Source organism: Schistocerca gregaria, chromosome 3 (assembly GCF_023897955.1).
Source record: "Schistocerca gregaria isolate iqSchGreg1 chromosome 3, iqSchGreg1.2, whole genome shotgun sequence".
In the NCBI taxonomy this organism is placed as follows: domain Eukaryota; kingdom Metazoa; phylum Arthropoda; class Insecta; order Orthoptera; family Acrididae; genus Schistocerca; species Schistocerca gregaria.
Window position 1 is genome coordinate 683,744,764 of NC_064922.1, and position 16,721 is coordinate 683,761,484.

General features: G+C 37.9%; 1 protein-coding gene across 1 annotated transcript in view; it reads left to right on the forward strand.

Annotated features, from left to right (window-relative positions):
- LOC126356044 (allantoinase) overlaps positions 1–13,955 on the forward strand; it is a 224,317-nt gene extending 210,362 nt beyond the window's left edge. Inside the window, exon 12 of the mRNA XM_050006723.1 lies at positions 13,603–13,955. Within this exon, the coding sequence (XP_049862680.1) occupies positions 13,603–13,728 (126 nt within the window). The 3' untranslated portion in view covers positions 13,729–13,955. The remainder of the gene's footprint in view (positions 1–13,602) is intronic.
- The last annotated feature ends 2,766 nt before the right edge of the window (positions 13,956–16,721 follow it).

The window sequence follows — 16,721 nt, forward strand, 5'->3', positions numbered from 1 at the left end:
ATTGGTCTGTCATCCAACTCATCCCTGTGTTTACCCGGTGGTGCGTGCTCCACTGTCGGCAGCTTCCCCACCTGGCGGCTCCGATTGCAGCCCAAGGTGTTCCTGCAGTTGGTTTTGGTTACTACACTAGTAATGGTCATAAACAGTGCAAATGAGAGAATGACACAACTGATCACTCCAGGTAAATAGAAATGGAAATGCCATGTGGTCTCTCCATCCAGAGAGACCCAAGTTGCCTTGTGAATGTCCTTCCTTTTGAAATATGTGCTCTCAACAATCATGTCTTTTGAAACAGCAAAATTAACCACCCTTGTGTTATTATCATTTGAAATGTTATGCAAACTTTGTTTGCCAACTGTAGGCTAGAATGCTTCCTCCTTCCCTATATTCGCATTAAAATCACCTATGATTAATTTTGTATCATACGAGGAGAACTCATCCCACAGTTGATCTAGTTCTTCATAAAAGACGTCTTTAACAACCTCTTCAGTGTCCTCAGTTGGTGCGTGTACATTAATTACTACTAGTCTATGCCACCTGCTGGACAACACTATAACTGATAGTCAGTCACTAATGAACCTTATATCTCTGATTGCTTGAAGCACTTTTTCCTGTACTGCAAAACCTGTTCCAAAACTGTGAGCTTCCACCCCTCCATAGAGAAATGTATAGTTACCCCTCTTTATGCTACCCTCCCCTGCCACCAAGTTTCTTGAATAGCTGTAATGTCTACATCGTATCTATCTAATTCGTCTAATAATGTCTGGAATGTTCCTTGCCTGTTCAAACTTTTAATGTTCCATGTTCCCAGTCTGAAAGTTCCTTTTGGCCTGTATCTCTCCGAAGTAGGTTCCACCTGGAGATCTGAATGGGAACCTAGTTTACCTCCCGAATATTGATAGTGATGGCTTGCACTGGGAAAAACTTACATCAGCTAGACTATCTAAACAGTCCAGGACAGTGCAGAAAACTGTCATAAAACAAGTAACTGGTGGTAGTACAGCATAGCTAAAGAGAGGCACATGGAATGAAATACAATGACACACTGGTAGCCAACTGCCTCATCTCATTGTTGGTTATGTCTGCTTACAGTACTTCAGACAATCAGAGTATTCATTATTTCATTCAGAAGTAAAGGATACAAATTGTTTTTATCATGAGATACCTCACAAAGAAGTGCTCAGCTACTGTAGGGGAACTGGCTCTTACAACCAACAGGTTAACAGAGACAACAGCTGATGATTCAACTGAAGTCTGAGGGAAGTGGCTGAAGTGTGATGCTTCAACTGAAATCTGAGAGAGATGGTTGAAGTATCTCACATTAAAACAATCAGGAAGCAACATTATATAGTGCTCAGGGTAGGTGCAAAGTGTATAAATTGTTTGTAAAAGTAGTATGTTTATTAATGACTATCTGTATGACATGATCAGAATACACCAGGGGCTCATGGTGAAGCCTCTTTAATCACAACTGGGAACTGATCCACCAATTATCATTCCAGTTCTACAAAAATTATCACTTCAAGGTGCAATATTTTCTGTACAATGTACACTGATACTGTTATCTCAATAGCCCCTCCTGCCCTCTTTATCTCAATCTACCTCCCTGCAAATAACTGCTCACCCCACTGTGACAGAACATATCATCAAACATCTGACTTCCACTGCCATATTAAAGACTCCTCTAATCTTTTATGCATTATGCTCTTCTTCTATACTCATCTATGTTGCTCCTGTGTGTTTCCTAACACCATTTACCTGTATTTCACTACACCATTGTATCGATCTTTTCTAATCTCTTGGAATCAAGACAGAGGACTGTTGACCTCACTACCTATCCCTGCCACCTGCATTTCATTTTCATTACTATCATTATTACATATTCCACTCCAAGTCTGCACCATAATCCATTTGTTTGTTAAATTGTCCCATTAATCCTCACCATTCATCTTTCTTCTGGTCAAAAGTAACCTTTAGTTTTTGTAGAGCTTATTCATTAAAGTTCATGTCTCACTGCAAAACTGGAAACACATGGTGATTGCACACTTTCCTTTTCATATTCATCAGAAGTTTTTTGGAAACTGTTATCTGTACAATAGGCACATCAAATCATGTTACTTTTCTACTTATTTCTTTCGCTGTCAGTCAGTTTCTTGTATTCAACTGCCCTACATACAGAAACCCATCAGTTGGTTTTATGACTTTGTTATTAATTTGTATTATTTTATTTTCAGTATGATCACTGAACATTACTTTAGTCCTATATATTTGTTTTTGGGCCTACTTTAAAACTTGCTGCATTAAAATTCCATTTATTGTTGAAGTTTAACAGCAATAGAAGTAATTAGTGCACCAAAAGCGCAATGAAAGTGGTTCAGAAATATTCCACTGACATAAATTTCTGCTACGTTACTTCACATGAACAATGCAAAAACTTCATCTACAATTGCTGAGAATAGTTGTTGGTGACATGGTCTTTTGCATGACTCTTCTTTATATTCTGAATTTCTTGTTATCCTTATGATTTATAATGGAAACTGAAGAATTGATGTACATATTCATTAGTACATTAAGTTATGTGGAGTAACTCTCTTGTTTCTCATTGACTGTTTGGTCATACTTTGCTGAAATTGAGTCAAAAACTTTCTCAAAATCTATGAATCCCAAACAAAATGATAATTTATATTCATTGCTCCATTCTATAGTTTTACTCAAAACTTACAAATAGTTCTTAGTGCTACATTCATTTCTAAACCTGGTCACAATCTACTCTCTTTTTCTATGTTGTTAGGAATAATTTTGGTGAATATCTTGTAATTTACAAACATGAGGCCAATACGTCTATAACCTAGGCTATGTTTGCCCCTTTTCTTTGAACCAAAGTAATTACAGCACTGTTCCTGGTTTTAGGACTTGTATTCCTTTCTAGACAATTTTGCAAATTCCTTTGCCTTTGATTCAGATGTAACTATTTCTATTGAAACATCATCAGCTCTAGGCTTTTATTCTTTCACCAAGCCTTTCAACACACAAGTTGCCGGAGTGGTGTCAAATCGAAACACTTGCACCCGGCAAACGGTCTACCCAGTGGGAGGCCCTAGTCACATGACATTTACATCAAGCCTTGAATTACTTTCTGCACCTCATCTGACACTTCTTAAAGACTTCCATTATATATGTCAGTAATTATCTGTATTTCTACTTCAGCTCTCAATCTTTACCAACATTTAAAGATATGCTGGAATGCTTTTACAATTTTGTCTCTGATAGTATGAGCAGTTATGGTTCAATTTGCCATTCCAACAGATGTCATGAAGATCCTGAGTACCAGAAAACAAGTACTATCTGTCTATACACAGTGCAGAGTAAATAGCCTCTAACTGCAGTCATAGAGCTGTTAGGCAAGAGACCTGAAACTGTAAATAGCACCAAATTTCTAGGATTTTGGATCCAAGATGACCTAAGATGGCAGAACCGTACATAACACCTGTGTGGTAAATTAAATACCATTTGTTATACAGGGTGTATATGTGGACCAGTAAAAAAATTCCCACATTATTCCTGGATTTTTCCCAGGTATCCCGTTTAACAAATATACATTTTCCCGGGAGAAAATACACTTCTTCCATGCTAAGTGACAATAGGTTTTCTGTATATTTTTCCCTTGAAACTGTAAAACTTATCAATCTTTTATTAGCAGTCAAGCATTAATCGCCTTACGGAACAGTGAAGTTATTTTTGTCAGTTTGCTAAAGAAATTTGGCTTTATTAATCTTTTTCCCAGCTTTCCCAGTTGTCCCGGGCTCTATACACCCTGTTATAGTATTAAAATTCTTGCTACATGCACATCAATGCAAGTCACAAAAAATTTGTAAGGAGAATCTCTGCTAAAACATTGTTTAACTTTTAGAGAAATTCACTGTCCAGCAAAAGCTGCGTCATTGCGTAAAACAGAATTATAGGGGCTATGAAATGTACAGCACCTCAATCTTCATGCAAACCTTCATTTAAAAAGCTTCATATTCTTCCCTTACCATGCCCATATATCTTAGAAACAATAATGTTTATAAGGAAAATCATAGACAACAACAACAAGATTGTTCCAAGAAACCAATATATCCACTCAGACAACACAAGGAATGATCAAGATTCACATGTGTAGTTTGCACGTACAACACTAACAGAAAAAGGATCACTGCAAGCAGGAAAAAAACTGTATAACAAACTACCTAAAAAAATTAAGGCAATAACTAGCTTGCTGAAATTCAGATCTGCAGTGAGTGACTACTTGGTACAGAATTGCTAGTATACTAGTAGTGTTGATGAATTTTTATTTAAATAGTTTATACAATTAAGGCCAAAATAAGAAATATGTATGTATAAATTTATTTATGTATTCTTTGTATTTGTGGACAATTATCTATATATGTGTGTATGTACAATCAAGGCCAAAAGTAAGAACTGTGTAAGTGTAAAATGTATTTGTGTGCTTGTGGACTGATTTTCCTATATGTTAGGCTTATATTGCTATATACTGTAAACCATACATTAGTTTCTGTTCAAATTTTATTGCAATTATTTGCTTATCCTGTATCACTATTTATCCCTTGTAATGTACCCTCTTTTGTCCGGGGTGAAAATCAAATATCAAGCGACAAACTTTCAATTCATTTAAATGCTATTTCAAACCCTGAGATTATGATGATCAATTGACGACACCCCGCCAGCTTGGGTGGTCTGTATCTACAACAGACAATGTTAAGCTTAATATTTAGTCAAAAGAAGGATACATCACAGAATACTAAAACTAATTAAAATACGTTACCTTTAGATGCTGAATTTGGTCTCATTGTCTTGATTCTCGCCATGGTGCGTTCCATCCATCTAACATTGTTAATATTAGGTCCGGGTCTTTGTGTGCTAATGAAAACTGGTACTCGCTTTTTGTTTTACTATTGATTCTTCATTTTTATTAATTTAACTTTTTCACAATAATTTCCATCTTCATATCACATACTATTTATAGATGGTAACCTCCTTTTTAGAGCATCTATTTGCGTTAGTTCATCAAAAGGTCTGTCTAAATGTGCCAACTTTCTTAGTTGTTTCTCGCAAAATTCCCTCATTGTACCATCACATTCTTTATAATTAGCCCCATTAAGAAAATCGCTTTTGATTTTGGCCTGAACAGACGCTGAGAAAAATTTGTTCAAAAAACTTTTTTCGAATTGACTATAGGTTAAATCAGAACTGGTGGTTAGATTAGCCCATGACAATGCTTCTCCATCTAAGAATTTTTTAACAAATTTGATCTTTACAGCCAGCCGCGGTGGTCTCGCGGTTCTAGGCGCGCAGTCTGGAACCGTGCGACTGCTACAGACGCAGGTTCAAATCCTGCCTCGTGCATGGATGTGTGTGATGTCCTTAGGTTAGTTAGGTTTAAGTAGTTCTAAGTTCTAGGGGACTGATAACCACAGCAGTTGAGTCCCATAGTGCTCAGAGCCATTTGAACCATTTGATCTTTACAGTGTCACTAATTTCGAATGAAAAATTGTCACGACAGTTCATAATGAAATCAAGTGGGTGTAATTTTCTGTCTATCGGAAAATTACGCACGTTTGTACCTGGCCAAAATCCGTTAAATGAAGTCGCTACCGATTTCATAGCTAAATTATCCCGAATTTCATTTAATTGTTTCTGTAGTCGAACTACCTCATGCTCATTGTCTTTAATTACATTGTTACAAGAATCTACATTATGTTCAATAATTTTCACTTTTTCTGTTACCTTGTTTTCGAACAATGACAATTTGTCATCGACATTTTTCGTATGTAAGACAATTCTGGTAATCATTTCCCTATCTTTAATTTTTCTCTCACTCGAAAATGATTCAAAATACTTCGAGGTTTCTTCCACTTCCCGTTTGATTGTTAATTCGACTTTATTGAGTTTATCTTCCACATTGTCTACCCTATCTTCAATTTCGTCTGTTTGCTCCTCCAAACTGGTTTTCGTCTCTTTCATTTCTGATCTGATAGTTGAACATTCATTAAAGAATTCCTTAGCCAATTGGCTATTTTCTTTTAAAGGTTCTCTTCTAAACCAGACACTTTCTTTTCCATACTTTTCGCGTTTTCTGTAATTACTTTATTCAAGAAACTAAATTGTTCAGAACATTGCTTGTTCAAACAACTAAACCGTTTGTTCAAAGTATCGAATTGTTCAGCATTCTGTGTTAACAGTAATTGCAACATAGTGGACATATCTAATTCTTCAATCTTTCCTTCCGATTTTTTTACCTGCCATTTCTGTACTAGCACTTGCTTGAACACTTTCGATAGACTTTTTATCCCCCTGCTGATTTTGTTCCAACTCATCTGTCACGGTCATTTTTAATCGAATTAAGAAACTCTTGCTCCGACCAAACGCCCAAAATGTCAACAATACATATAACTTAATAGGTGTACTTATCTCGTTTTTCCGCGTGGTCCCACGTCCGTTATTATTTACTTTTCTTATTCATGTTGGGTTGTTACTTCCATTTGTCAGTAGATTATATTTCCTTTCATTTAGATCGTTCTCCTCTTCTTTCTAATACATTATTAGTCCATACCTGTTAACATAAAACGAGTATCAGTCCAATAATGCAATGGATCCCGGACAAGAGCCCCCAATTGTAATGTACCCTCTTTTGTCAGGGGTGAAAATCAAATATCAAGCGACAAACTTTCAATTCATTTAAATGATATTTCAAACCCTGAGATTATGATGATCAATTGACGACACCCCGCCAGCTTGGGTGGTCTGTATCTACAACAGACAATGTTAAGCTTAATATTTAGTCAAAAGAAGGATACATCACAGAATACTAAAACTAATTAAAATACATTACCTTTAGATGCTGAATTTGGTCTCATTGTCTTGATTCTCGCCATGGTGCGTTCCATCCATCTAACATTGTTAATATTAGGTCCGGGTCTTTGTGTGCTAATGAAAACTGGTGCTCGCTTTTTGTTTTACTATTGATTCTTCATTTTTATTAATTTAACTTTTTCACAATAATTTCCATCTTCATATCACATACTATTTATAGATACTCTCTATATAAGACGACAGACTTCCTTCCGTACTCCCATCAACAGTCCACCTCACAAAACCACGCTGTCCCCACAACAGTCCAACTAACTCACTCCAACAGTCACCTTAACAATGTCCGACTCTCTACCTTTCACACACGAATGTCTTTGGCTCACACTGGTGCCAACATATTCTCCAGAAATAAACAAATAAAGTTCACATTATAGAATAATATAATAAAAAAGATTTGGGCAAAATTAAATACTACATACAATAATATTAAATTAAAAAAAATCATAGAACAGAAATTGGAGCACTGACCCTGCAAGAGCAGATGCGACTATAAGGGTGGTATCGCACTCTTCAGTAGTCCGTTACATTACACCCTGCACAATGTATGATTCACAGAACCAGTAAACAGTAGAATACAACCCTATATTTGGCACCAATATCCTGGATTAAACTCAAAATATCCCTACAGTGTCTCATGGAATGAGAGAATGTGACTTCACTCATGGTGATCTGTTATCAAATGGGAACATAAGAACTGATGGCGCAGTTGGTGCTATCCAAGAGGAGTGTGTATGTTCTGTCATCATGTTTCACCCTCTCCCTTCTCTCATCATACAACACAAAAATGACACTTCAGTATACACACTGCCATTACAGTCACCTGCAGTCACAACATAAACTTAAGAAACAACTCTTACACGTTGTGAGGAAAGGGACTGTTGTCTGTATGGAAGAAAACCTTTTCCAACGTCCACAGCTCGTGGTCGTGCAGTAGCCTTCTCACTTCCCATGCCCGGGTTTCGTTCCCGGCGGGATCAGGGATTTCCTCTGCCTTGTGATGACTGGGTGTTGTGTGCTGTCCTTAGGTTAGTCAGGATTAGTTAGGTTTAAGTAGTTCTATGTTCTAGGGAACTGATGGCCATAGATGTTAAGTCCCATAGTGCTCAGAGCCATTTGAACCATTTTGAAACCTTTCCAATTAGATGGCTGATCCCACTGCTCAGGGTCTCGCAGATAACAAACCATATGATGTTTTCTGTTTATTTCTCTTTTCATACTGCAGCTTCTCACATCCTCTTGAAATAATTTACAGACAGATTTCTTTAATTCAGTAATATTGTAGTACTCTTATTGCTTTTTATTTGAAACTATTGGCTTCTCTTTAATAACTGCCTTGTTCCAGTTTTTCATCTGTTGCTTCCTTCGTATTTGCAACATGTTCTGCTACTTGTGGGAAATAGTGATGATATATTAATCTTACTAGACAAGAACTTAAATATGCCAAGACAGAACTTGAAGCTGCATATGCAGAAGCTCCCTAAGAGTACGGTCATCACTGGAGGATATTAAATTTATCCAACACCCAATGGGGATAATCACATTTTTGTAAATTGTGAGCATGATAAGACAAGATCTTGATGGGATTATATTAGATCTAATAGCAACAAATAAACTTATCCTGTTTGACAATTTTCACATTGAGATTGGTAGTAATGACCATAAGGCAGTTGTAATGTCAATGATTACCACAGTAAAAAGGCAACTAGAACAAATAAAAAGCTTTATTTATTCAGTAAACTACATAAAAAGGCATTTGTTTCATATATCTCAAGGAGAAAATGGAAATATGTTGCTCAGGGCAGGAGCATGTAGTACGAGTGGTTCAAGAAACAAAGAGTACAAATTTCTCAGGATGGAAATGTGTACCATTCTGAACATAAAAGAGTTAATTATGAGGTGCTCCAGGGCTCGGTATTGGAGTCATTGTTATACTTGAGTTTTATTAATGACCTACCACAACAGTTTTCAACAGCTGATACCATATTATTTGCTGATGATACCAGCTTCATTATAAAAGGGAAGAATGATTATGAGAGGCAGAAAAAACTCGACAAAATGGCAGAAGTGGCACAAAAATGGTTTAAAGATAACTGTCTAGTTGTCAATGATGAGAAAATTGTATGGATGAAATTTAACCATATAAGGAACAAAAATAGGACCAATGTAAAATTCACATCATCAAATAGCCAAATTCAGCAAAAGAATCACATAAAATATTTAGGATCATGGGTGGATGGGCATCTAAGATGGGTAAAACATGTAGAAAAGCTTAACAAAAAATTAAGCAAGTACTGTTACACATTAAGAGTGCTTAAAGATTGGCACAATACCGAAACAGTGTTAAGTGCTTATTGCACATACATGCATAGTCTGCTGAAGTATGGTATATTGTTCTGAGGAAATACCTCTTTTGCAAAGCAGTCATTTAAGTTCCAAAAGAAAGCTGTAAGATTAATAAGTGATGTTGGTTGCAGAACACCATATGGAGCTATCCTTAAGGAATTAAGAATCATAACCTTACCATCTATATTTACATTTGAAAGAATAGGCTTCTTTAAAAAAACTTCAAGTTTCAGCATTGAATAGTGAGATCCACAATTATCAAACAAGGAACAGGGACAACTATCATAGGGATGTGCACAGAAAATCAATATATCAGGACAGCGCTGTTTACAAACCAAACATTATGTACAGTGCATTGCCAGATAGCATCAAAAAAATACTAAAGATTAACACATTCAAAAAAAGAACTAAAACACCTACTAATTAACAACAACCTCTACAGCATTAATGAATACCTGGAATTTTGCTTGAAACTGTAGGTCTGCTTCATAAATCTCTAAACCATAATTCATAATTATTAACCATTCCTAGATAATACCAAACTTACTTCATCCATGAATGTATCTAATTATGCACCTAGCATTTGTGCCATATGTTACTATGCCTGGTTACCTAAAGTACTGGTATTTAATAGTTTTAGTAAAATCAACCAAGGGGTTTCACTAGCTTTTATTGTATCTGTTTGTACGTATATAATTTTATAATCTAATGAAGTGGAATAACGTTTTTGTTATAAAGACGTGTTGATACTAATGATAAGATTTTGTACATGATGTAATTATGTAATATTTTACACTGTTCTGAACTTTGACAAGTCCAACATCATGAATGTGATAATACAGGCGCTAAATAAATAAATAAATAAACTTGACCAAGAACAGTACAGTTATGTACCTAACACAACAGTTCATGATGGGTGAGTATCTCCATAGCGTACAGTCTCAGTTAAGGAAATTGTAAGAAACAGCGGCTACTGGCCAAATCATAGGACTGCAGATAGATACTCAAGGAAATGTATTTGGCTGTCAAATGGGCAATGCATGAAGCCTTCAACAACTACTGCACCATTATCTTATCAAAAGACCTGTCACAAAAAAAAGCTATGGTCAAATGTAAAGGCTGTCAGCACACCTAAGTTAATGTCCAGGTACTTGCAGATTGCACTGGTTCTGAAACTGAAGGCAACAAACCAAAAGTATAAATGTTGAATTTGTTTTCTATGCATCCCTTTACAAAGCGAAATCCAAAACTAATGCAACAATTTAAGCCTACTGTAGGGCTGAGAAGTAGTACTTATAATTGTCACTGAAAAACAGCTGAAATCATTAAAACTAAATAGAGCTTCAGGGCCAGATGAAATCTACATCAGATTCTACAGAAAATTGACAACCGACTTAGCCAGTTGCTTAACCATGGTATTTTAAACTCAATATTTTTTAGATTGAATTTACATAAGAGAATTAAAATAATAACTTATGCTAAATGATGTAAAGATTGCTTTCTCCATTCCAGACAACATCAGGCATTACTAACCATAATATACCACAGAGCCTCACACCAAAAGGTGTCCTGGTAATTAGGAGAAAGAACAGGTCACACCTGTTTTTGAGAAGAAGTGATTCATGAAACTATCATCGATATCACTAGAATCCATGTGTTGTAAAATCCAGGAACATAACATTATATATGATATCTTGAACAGAGTGATTTGGCCACTGTGGATTCTGAAAATCTTGGACATGCAAAACCCAACTCACATTGTTCTCATATGACATCCTGAAATCCATAGATCAAGGCAGTCAGGTAGATGCAGTATTTCTTGGCATCCAAACAGTTTAACTCTGTGTCATAATAGTGTATATTAATGAAAGTACAATCATAAGGCTATCAAACACAATTTGTGATTTCTAGGTAGGGGAATGCAGTATTTTATTTTGCATGGACGGTCATTGACATATATAAAAGTAACATCGTATGTGCCTTAGTGAGATGTTTTGTGGCCCCTGCTCTTCATGTTGTATATTGATGACCTTGCAGGTAATAGTACTATTACTGGATATGTCAGGTTATTTCAGATGATGCAGTTCATTTGTAATTACACTCCTGGAAATGGAAAAAAGAACACATTGACACCGGTGTGTCAGACCCACCATACTTGCTCCGGACACTGCGAGAGGGCTGTACAAGCAATGATCACACGCACGGCACAGCGGACACACCAGGAACCGCGGTGTTGGCCGTCGAATGGCGCTAGCTGCGCACCATTTGTGCACCGCCGCCGTCAGTGTCAGCCAGTTTGCCGTGGCATACAGAGCTCCATCGCAGTCTTTAACACTGGTAGCATGCCGCAACAGCGTGGACGTGAACCGTATGTGCAGTTGACGGACTTTGAACGAGGGCGTACAGTGGGCATGCGGGAGGCTGGGTGGACGTACCGCCGAATTGCTCAACACGTGGGGCGTGAGGTCTCCACAGTACATCGATGTTGTCGCCAGTGGTCGGCGGAAGGTGCACGTGCCCGTCGACCTGGGACCAGACCGAAGCAACGCACGGATGCACGCCAAGACCGTAGGATCCTATGCAGTGCCGTAGGGGACCGCACTGCCACTTCCCAGCAAATTAGGGACACTGTTGCTCCTGGGGTATCGGCGAGGACCATTCGCAACCATCTCCATGAAGCTGGGCTACGGTCCCGCACACCGTTAGGCCGTCTTCCGCTCATGCCCCAACATCATGCAGCCCGCCTCCAGTGGTGTTGCGACAGGCGTGAATGGAGGGACGAATGGAGACATGTCGTCTTCAGCGATGAGAGTCGTTTCTGCCTTGGTGCCAATGATGGTCATATGCGTGTTTGGCGCCGTGCAGTGAGCGCCACAATCAGGACTGCATACAACCGAGGCACACAGGGCCAACACCCAGCATCATGGTGTGGGGAGCGATCTCCTACACTAGCCGTACACCTCTGGTGATCGTCGAAGGGACACTGAATAGTGCACAGTACATCCAAACTGTCATCGAACCCATCGTTCTACCATTCCTAGACCAGCAAGGGAACTTGCTGTTCCAACAGGACAATGCACGTCCGCATGTATCCCGTGCCACCCAACGTGCTCTAGAAAGTGTAAGTCAACTACCCTGGCCAGCAAGATCTCCAGATCTGTCCCCCATTGAGCATGTTTGGGACTGGATGAAGCGTTGTCTCACGCGGTCTGCACGTCCAGCACGAACGCTGGTCCAACTGAGGCACCAGTTGGAAATGGCATGGCAACCCGTTCCACAGGACTACATCCAGCATCTCTACGATCGTCTCCATGGGAGAATAGCAGCCTGCATTGCTGCAAAAGGTGGATATACACTGTACTAGTGCCGACATTGTGCATGCTCTGTTGCCTGTGTCTATGTGCCTGTGGTTCTGTCAGTGTGATCATGTGATGTATCTGACCCCAGGAATGTGTCAATAAAGTTTCCCCTTCCTGGGACAATGAATTCACGGTGTTCTTATTTCAATTTCCAGGAGTGTAGATCTGAGAGCATTTATTAAGGACTGGAGAAAATAGCTGACATTGTCCTTGCCTTAAATAGAGTATTAGTAGAATATCAAGATTTGTGATATTAGAACATGAGGGAGTGAATGAGTAAATGAACAACTGTTCCTGGATGTAAACATTAACAAGAAATGGATGAGTCAGAGGAAAATGAGAAATTTTGGAACTGAAATGTGATCTAAAGTTATAAAATGAAACAAATTCACACTGATATTCAATGCACTGGAACTTCATGCTGGAAGTTGGTATATTAAATTGACACATGCATTGGCACAAGCACTTGATTCCTGATGTTCTGATGGCATGTACAATCAGTAACAAAATACTGTGCATGCTCAATGTGGACAGCTGTCTGTGAACACTTATTTTCAAATAAATTTTCAGAAATTGTCATAGATTTTCTTGGGAAGATTTGTTTTTCTGTCAGAAATTGTAAACTGATTTGTCTAATTAAGAGAAAAAAGCTTTTAGTGATCAATTGTGTTCAATATATTAATATTGTAGAATCTGAATTTTAGCCGTTCCATTCCATTGTTACTTCCAACTATGACCTATAGACTAGAGAAATGTATTTTTCCTTTAGCTATATTTCTACATTTTATTCTTTTTTTGTGTAATGTGACATGTAGTGGATCTCAGTAATCAATCAAAAATATATTTTCTAAATTATCAGAATTTCCAAAATGTCTGTTTAAAAACACAAAGGGAACAAATACGGCTTTTGAACGTTCTTTATAACACCTGCATGTAGAATGATCAATACAAATTTTGTGTCTTTTGACAGACAACACCTTACCTTGGAATGCAGCTGGATGGAATGGTTATGCGGACTGTTGTTCGAGGGAAGACGGTATATGAACATGGACATCCATTCCCCTTGCCTGAGGGATCCATTATCTTGAAACAATAATTTTTTATTGTCAGTCAGTGTGTAATGTGACATTGAGTAAGGCTGATAATTATTTTTTTTCCTAATGTACAGCAACTGTCATTTTTTGTATTGCATCATAAAGTAAAACTTTCTGTATATAGAGCTATAAACTGTTAAGTACACTTAAATGCTGTACTAAAAACGTGTATATAAAATTAAATGTCAATATTTGTACACAAAAAATAATATGTGTACTGAATTTTATCACTTTTAAGTTTCCTTATAAATTCTGAACAGTTTATTTTCCTGTTTCCTTCAGTTAGTTGCATCTCTTTTTTGTCCCTAAGCATTACTAAACACTGTAAAAATATATACTTCTTACAAGTTACCATAATGACACTAGAAAGAGATGATTTTTATATAAAGTATAATCAGGATAGAGTGATTGTCTTGGCAACATTAAATGAAAAGTATATGTACAGTAATACTCTACTTCACTAATCATGAAGCCAGGGGACCTTATCATGAAGTGTTGATGAAGGAGGGGGGTGAAGAGAAGGTTCAGCTGGTCCAAGTAACAGAACTCTGTGAAGATCCTTTGCTATGGTGATAGCATAAGATGTTAACAGTGAAGGCAGATGGAATTGATCTCAGTGTGGTGGCTGGAACATGCATCTCATTTCACAAAATCCTCTTAGCTTCTAACTTGGAACAAGTAACAATGTGCTCAGCGTCCATTTTCCACAGGTATGGAGCTAACTCCTCCACTTCTAAACAGTTGTTGTTTCTTTACAAACTCAAACCTGTAATTCCAAGTACAACAATGAAGCATTTTAATAATCACACTGGAGGTTGGTAGCCCTGCGCCTGCTATACGGACGTTTGAGTCACAGCTCCCGTACAAGATAAGTAATTTATGTAGTAATAAACTTTTTCTAACACTTTAAACTAATTTATTACGTTAATTATAGTGCTCTTCAAGCGTACCATTAAAAGTTATTGTCTTACTCGCTATTTTCACAGTAATCACGTAAAGTTCGTTTTGTTTACGTATCATGACCAGGCCGAACTTTTGAGCTTTCAGATTAAACTTCATACTGCAATTTTAAGTGCATTTACTGATAGTTTAGTGTGCTAAATACGTTTGCTGCCCCTGTATATCTGTAGAGTATTGTCATCTCCTAAGTAATTTCCAGTAATAAACTTCTGAACCATTGTTTACATTGTCACGAGTAGGCCTAATTTTTCATACACGTATTTTCATTGTTTTCCAGTAACTTAATTTACTTTCTGTCACTAAAATCAGTTTGTACCATGTGTGTAAAGTGCCTGACTTGCTGTAGAATCGTTAGCTCCGGGGTCTGGTGTGATGGATGTAGTGACTTTTTTCATTGGGGTGATTGTAGTGGCGGGGGAATTGGGAAAATGAGCGAGACTCATCAGTAGTTCTGAAGGCTATGCAGTAGAGATAGAAAGATTGTGGAACAGGAGGGGAAAATTGCTGCCCTTCAGGCTGAGATTAGATGAGGCTAGGCAAAAACTGGGCAGGTTAAGGGGGGAGAAGGGTAAACAGGGGTGGGAAGTGGCAATAGGCATAAGGAACAGGCCAAGAAATTCTTCTGACAGCTTTGTTATTAATGTACAAAATAGGTTTGACCTGTTGCCTCAGTCAGAAACTGATGAGCCTCTCACAGAAGTAGATGTAGACAGGGCTCAACAAGCTTTCAGCAGCAAATTGAATAAGAAGATAGGGAAGTCTGCAAAGAGAAAGAAAATCTTGTTGCTAGGTAGTTCGCATGCTAGGGGTGTGGGCCAACTTCTGCAGGATGAATTAGGGTCAGAATACCAGGTCACAAGTTTTTTCAAACCTAGTGCTGGCCTGGGGCAGGTTACAGAGGATTTAGGTTCACTATGTAGAGGCTTTACTAAGGAAGATACCGTGGTTGTTGTGGGTGGGCCAGGCAACAGTATTGACAGAGATCTGGGGTACAGCATAGAGTGTGACCTGGCAAAGATTGCATCAGCATCGAGCATACCAGTGCTGGGTTTTTGTCGGTTCTGGAGTGCCACGACCAGCCTCATTTGAGCTCTTCTGTCAGGAGAGTTAATTTGGAGTTCGAACAGCTACTTGGATCTGGTGCAGGGTCACACATTGGTGTGATTCCTGTTGATTCACTCTGTAGGTGGGACTATACTAGACATGGCCTACACCTCAACAAGATGGGGAAGGGTAAACTGGCTGGACTGATAGCAGGAAATTTAAAGGGAGGAGGAACCACATCTCATGGTGGAAACTCTTTTTTAGTGTAAGATCAGTGTCTAGTGGGAAACTCAGCCAGGCAAGTACTAAAGACACTAAAAAACTTCAAGATACTCACAAAAGTAAAGTGAAGAATAATGTTAGTATATTTCATCAAAATATTGGGGGATTGAAGAATAAAACTGATGAGCTTCTGCTTTGTTTAGAAGATATAGAAACTGAGAATGCAATACATGTACTATGCCTGTCTGAGCATCACATTGTCACTGATATGCAAAAGGTTAGCATCAATGGGTACAAATTAGCTGCACATGTAAGTAGAGATAATATGATGAGAGGAGGAGTTGCCATATATGTCAAAAGCTTCCACAGTGTAAAAAATTTAGAAACTAAAAAATTTTGTGTAGAGCAACATGTGGAAGCATGTGCCACTGAACTAAAACTAAATGATGGCACTTTCATAATTGTAACAGTGTATAGGTCCCCCTCAGGGAATTTCCAGCTATTTCTAGAAAAGTTGGATGCTTTGTTGTGCTATCTGTCAGACAGGGGGAAGCAAATTATCATTTGTGGGGATTTCAATGTTGACTCCCTGAAAGAGTATAATAGGAAGAATGACCTTGTAGTATTACTCAGTTCTTTCAATTTGAGCTCCGTCATTGATTTTCCTACTTGGATAACAAAGAACAGCAGGACATTGATAGATAACTTTTTTATAGACCAAGATAAGTTTAAGGACATAAATGCTTATCCTGTTGAGAATGGTCTTTCA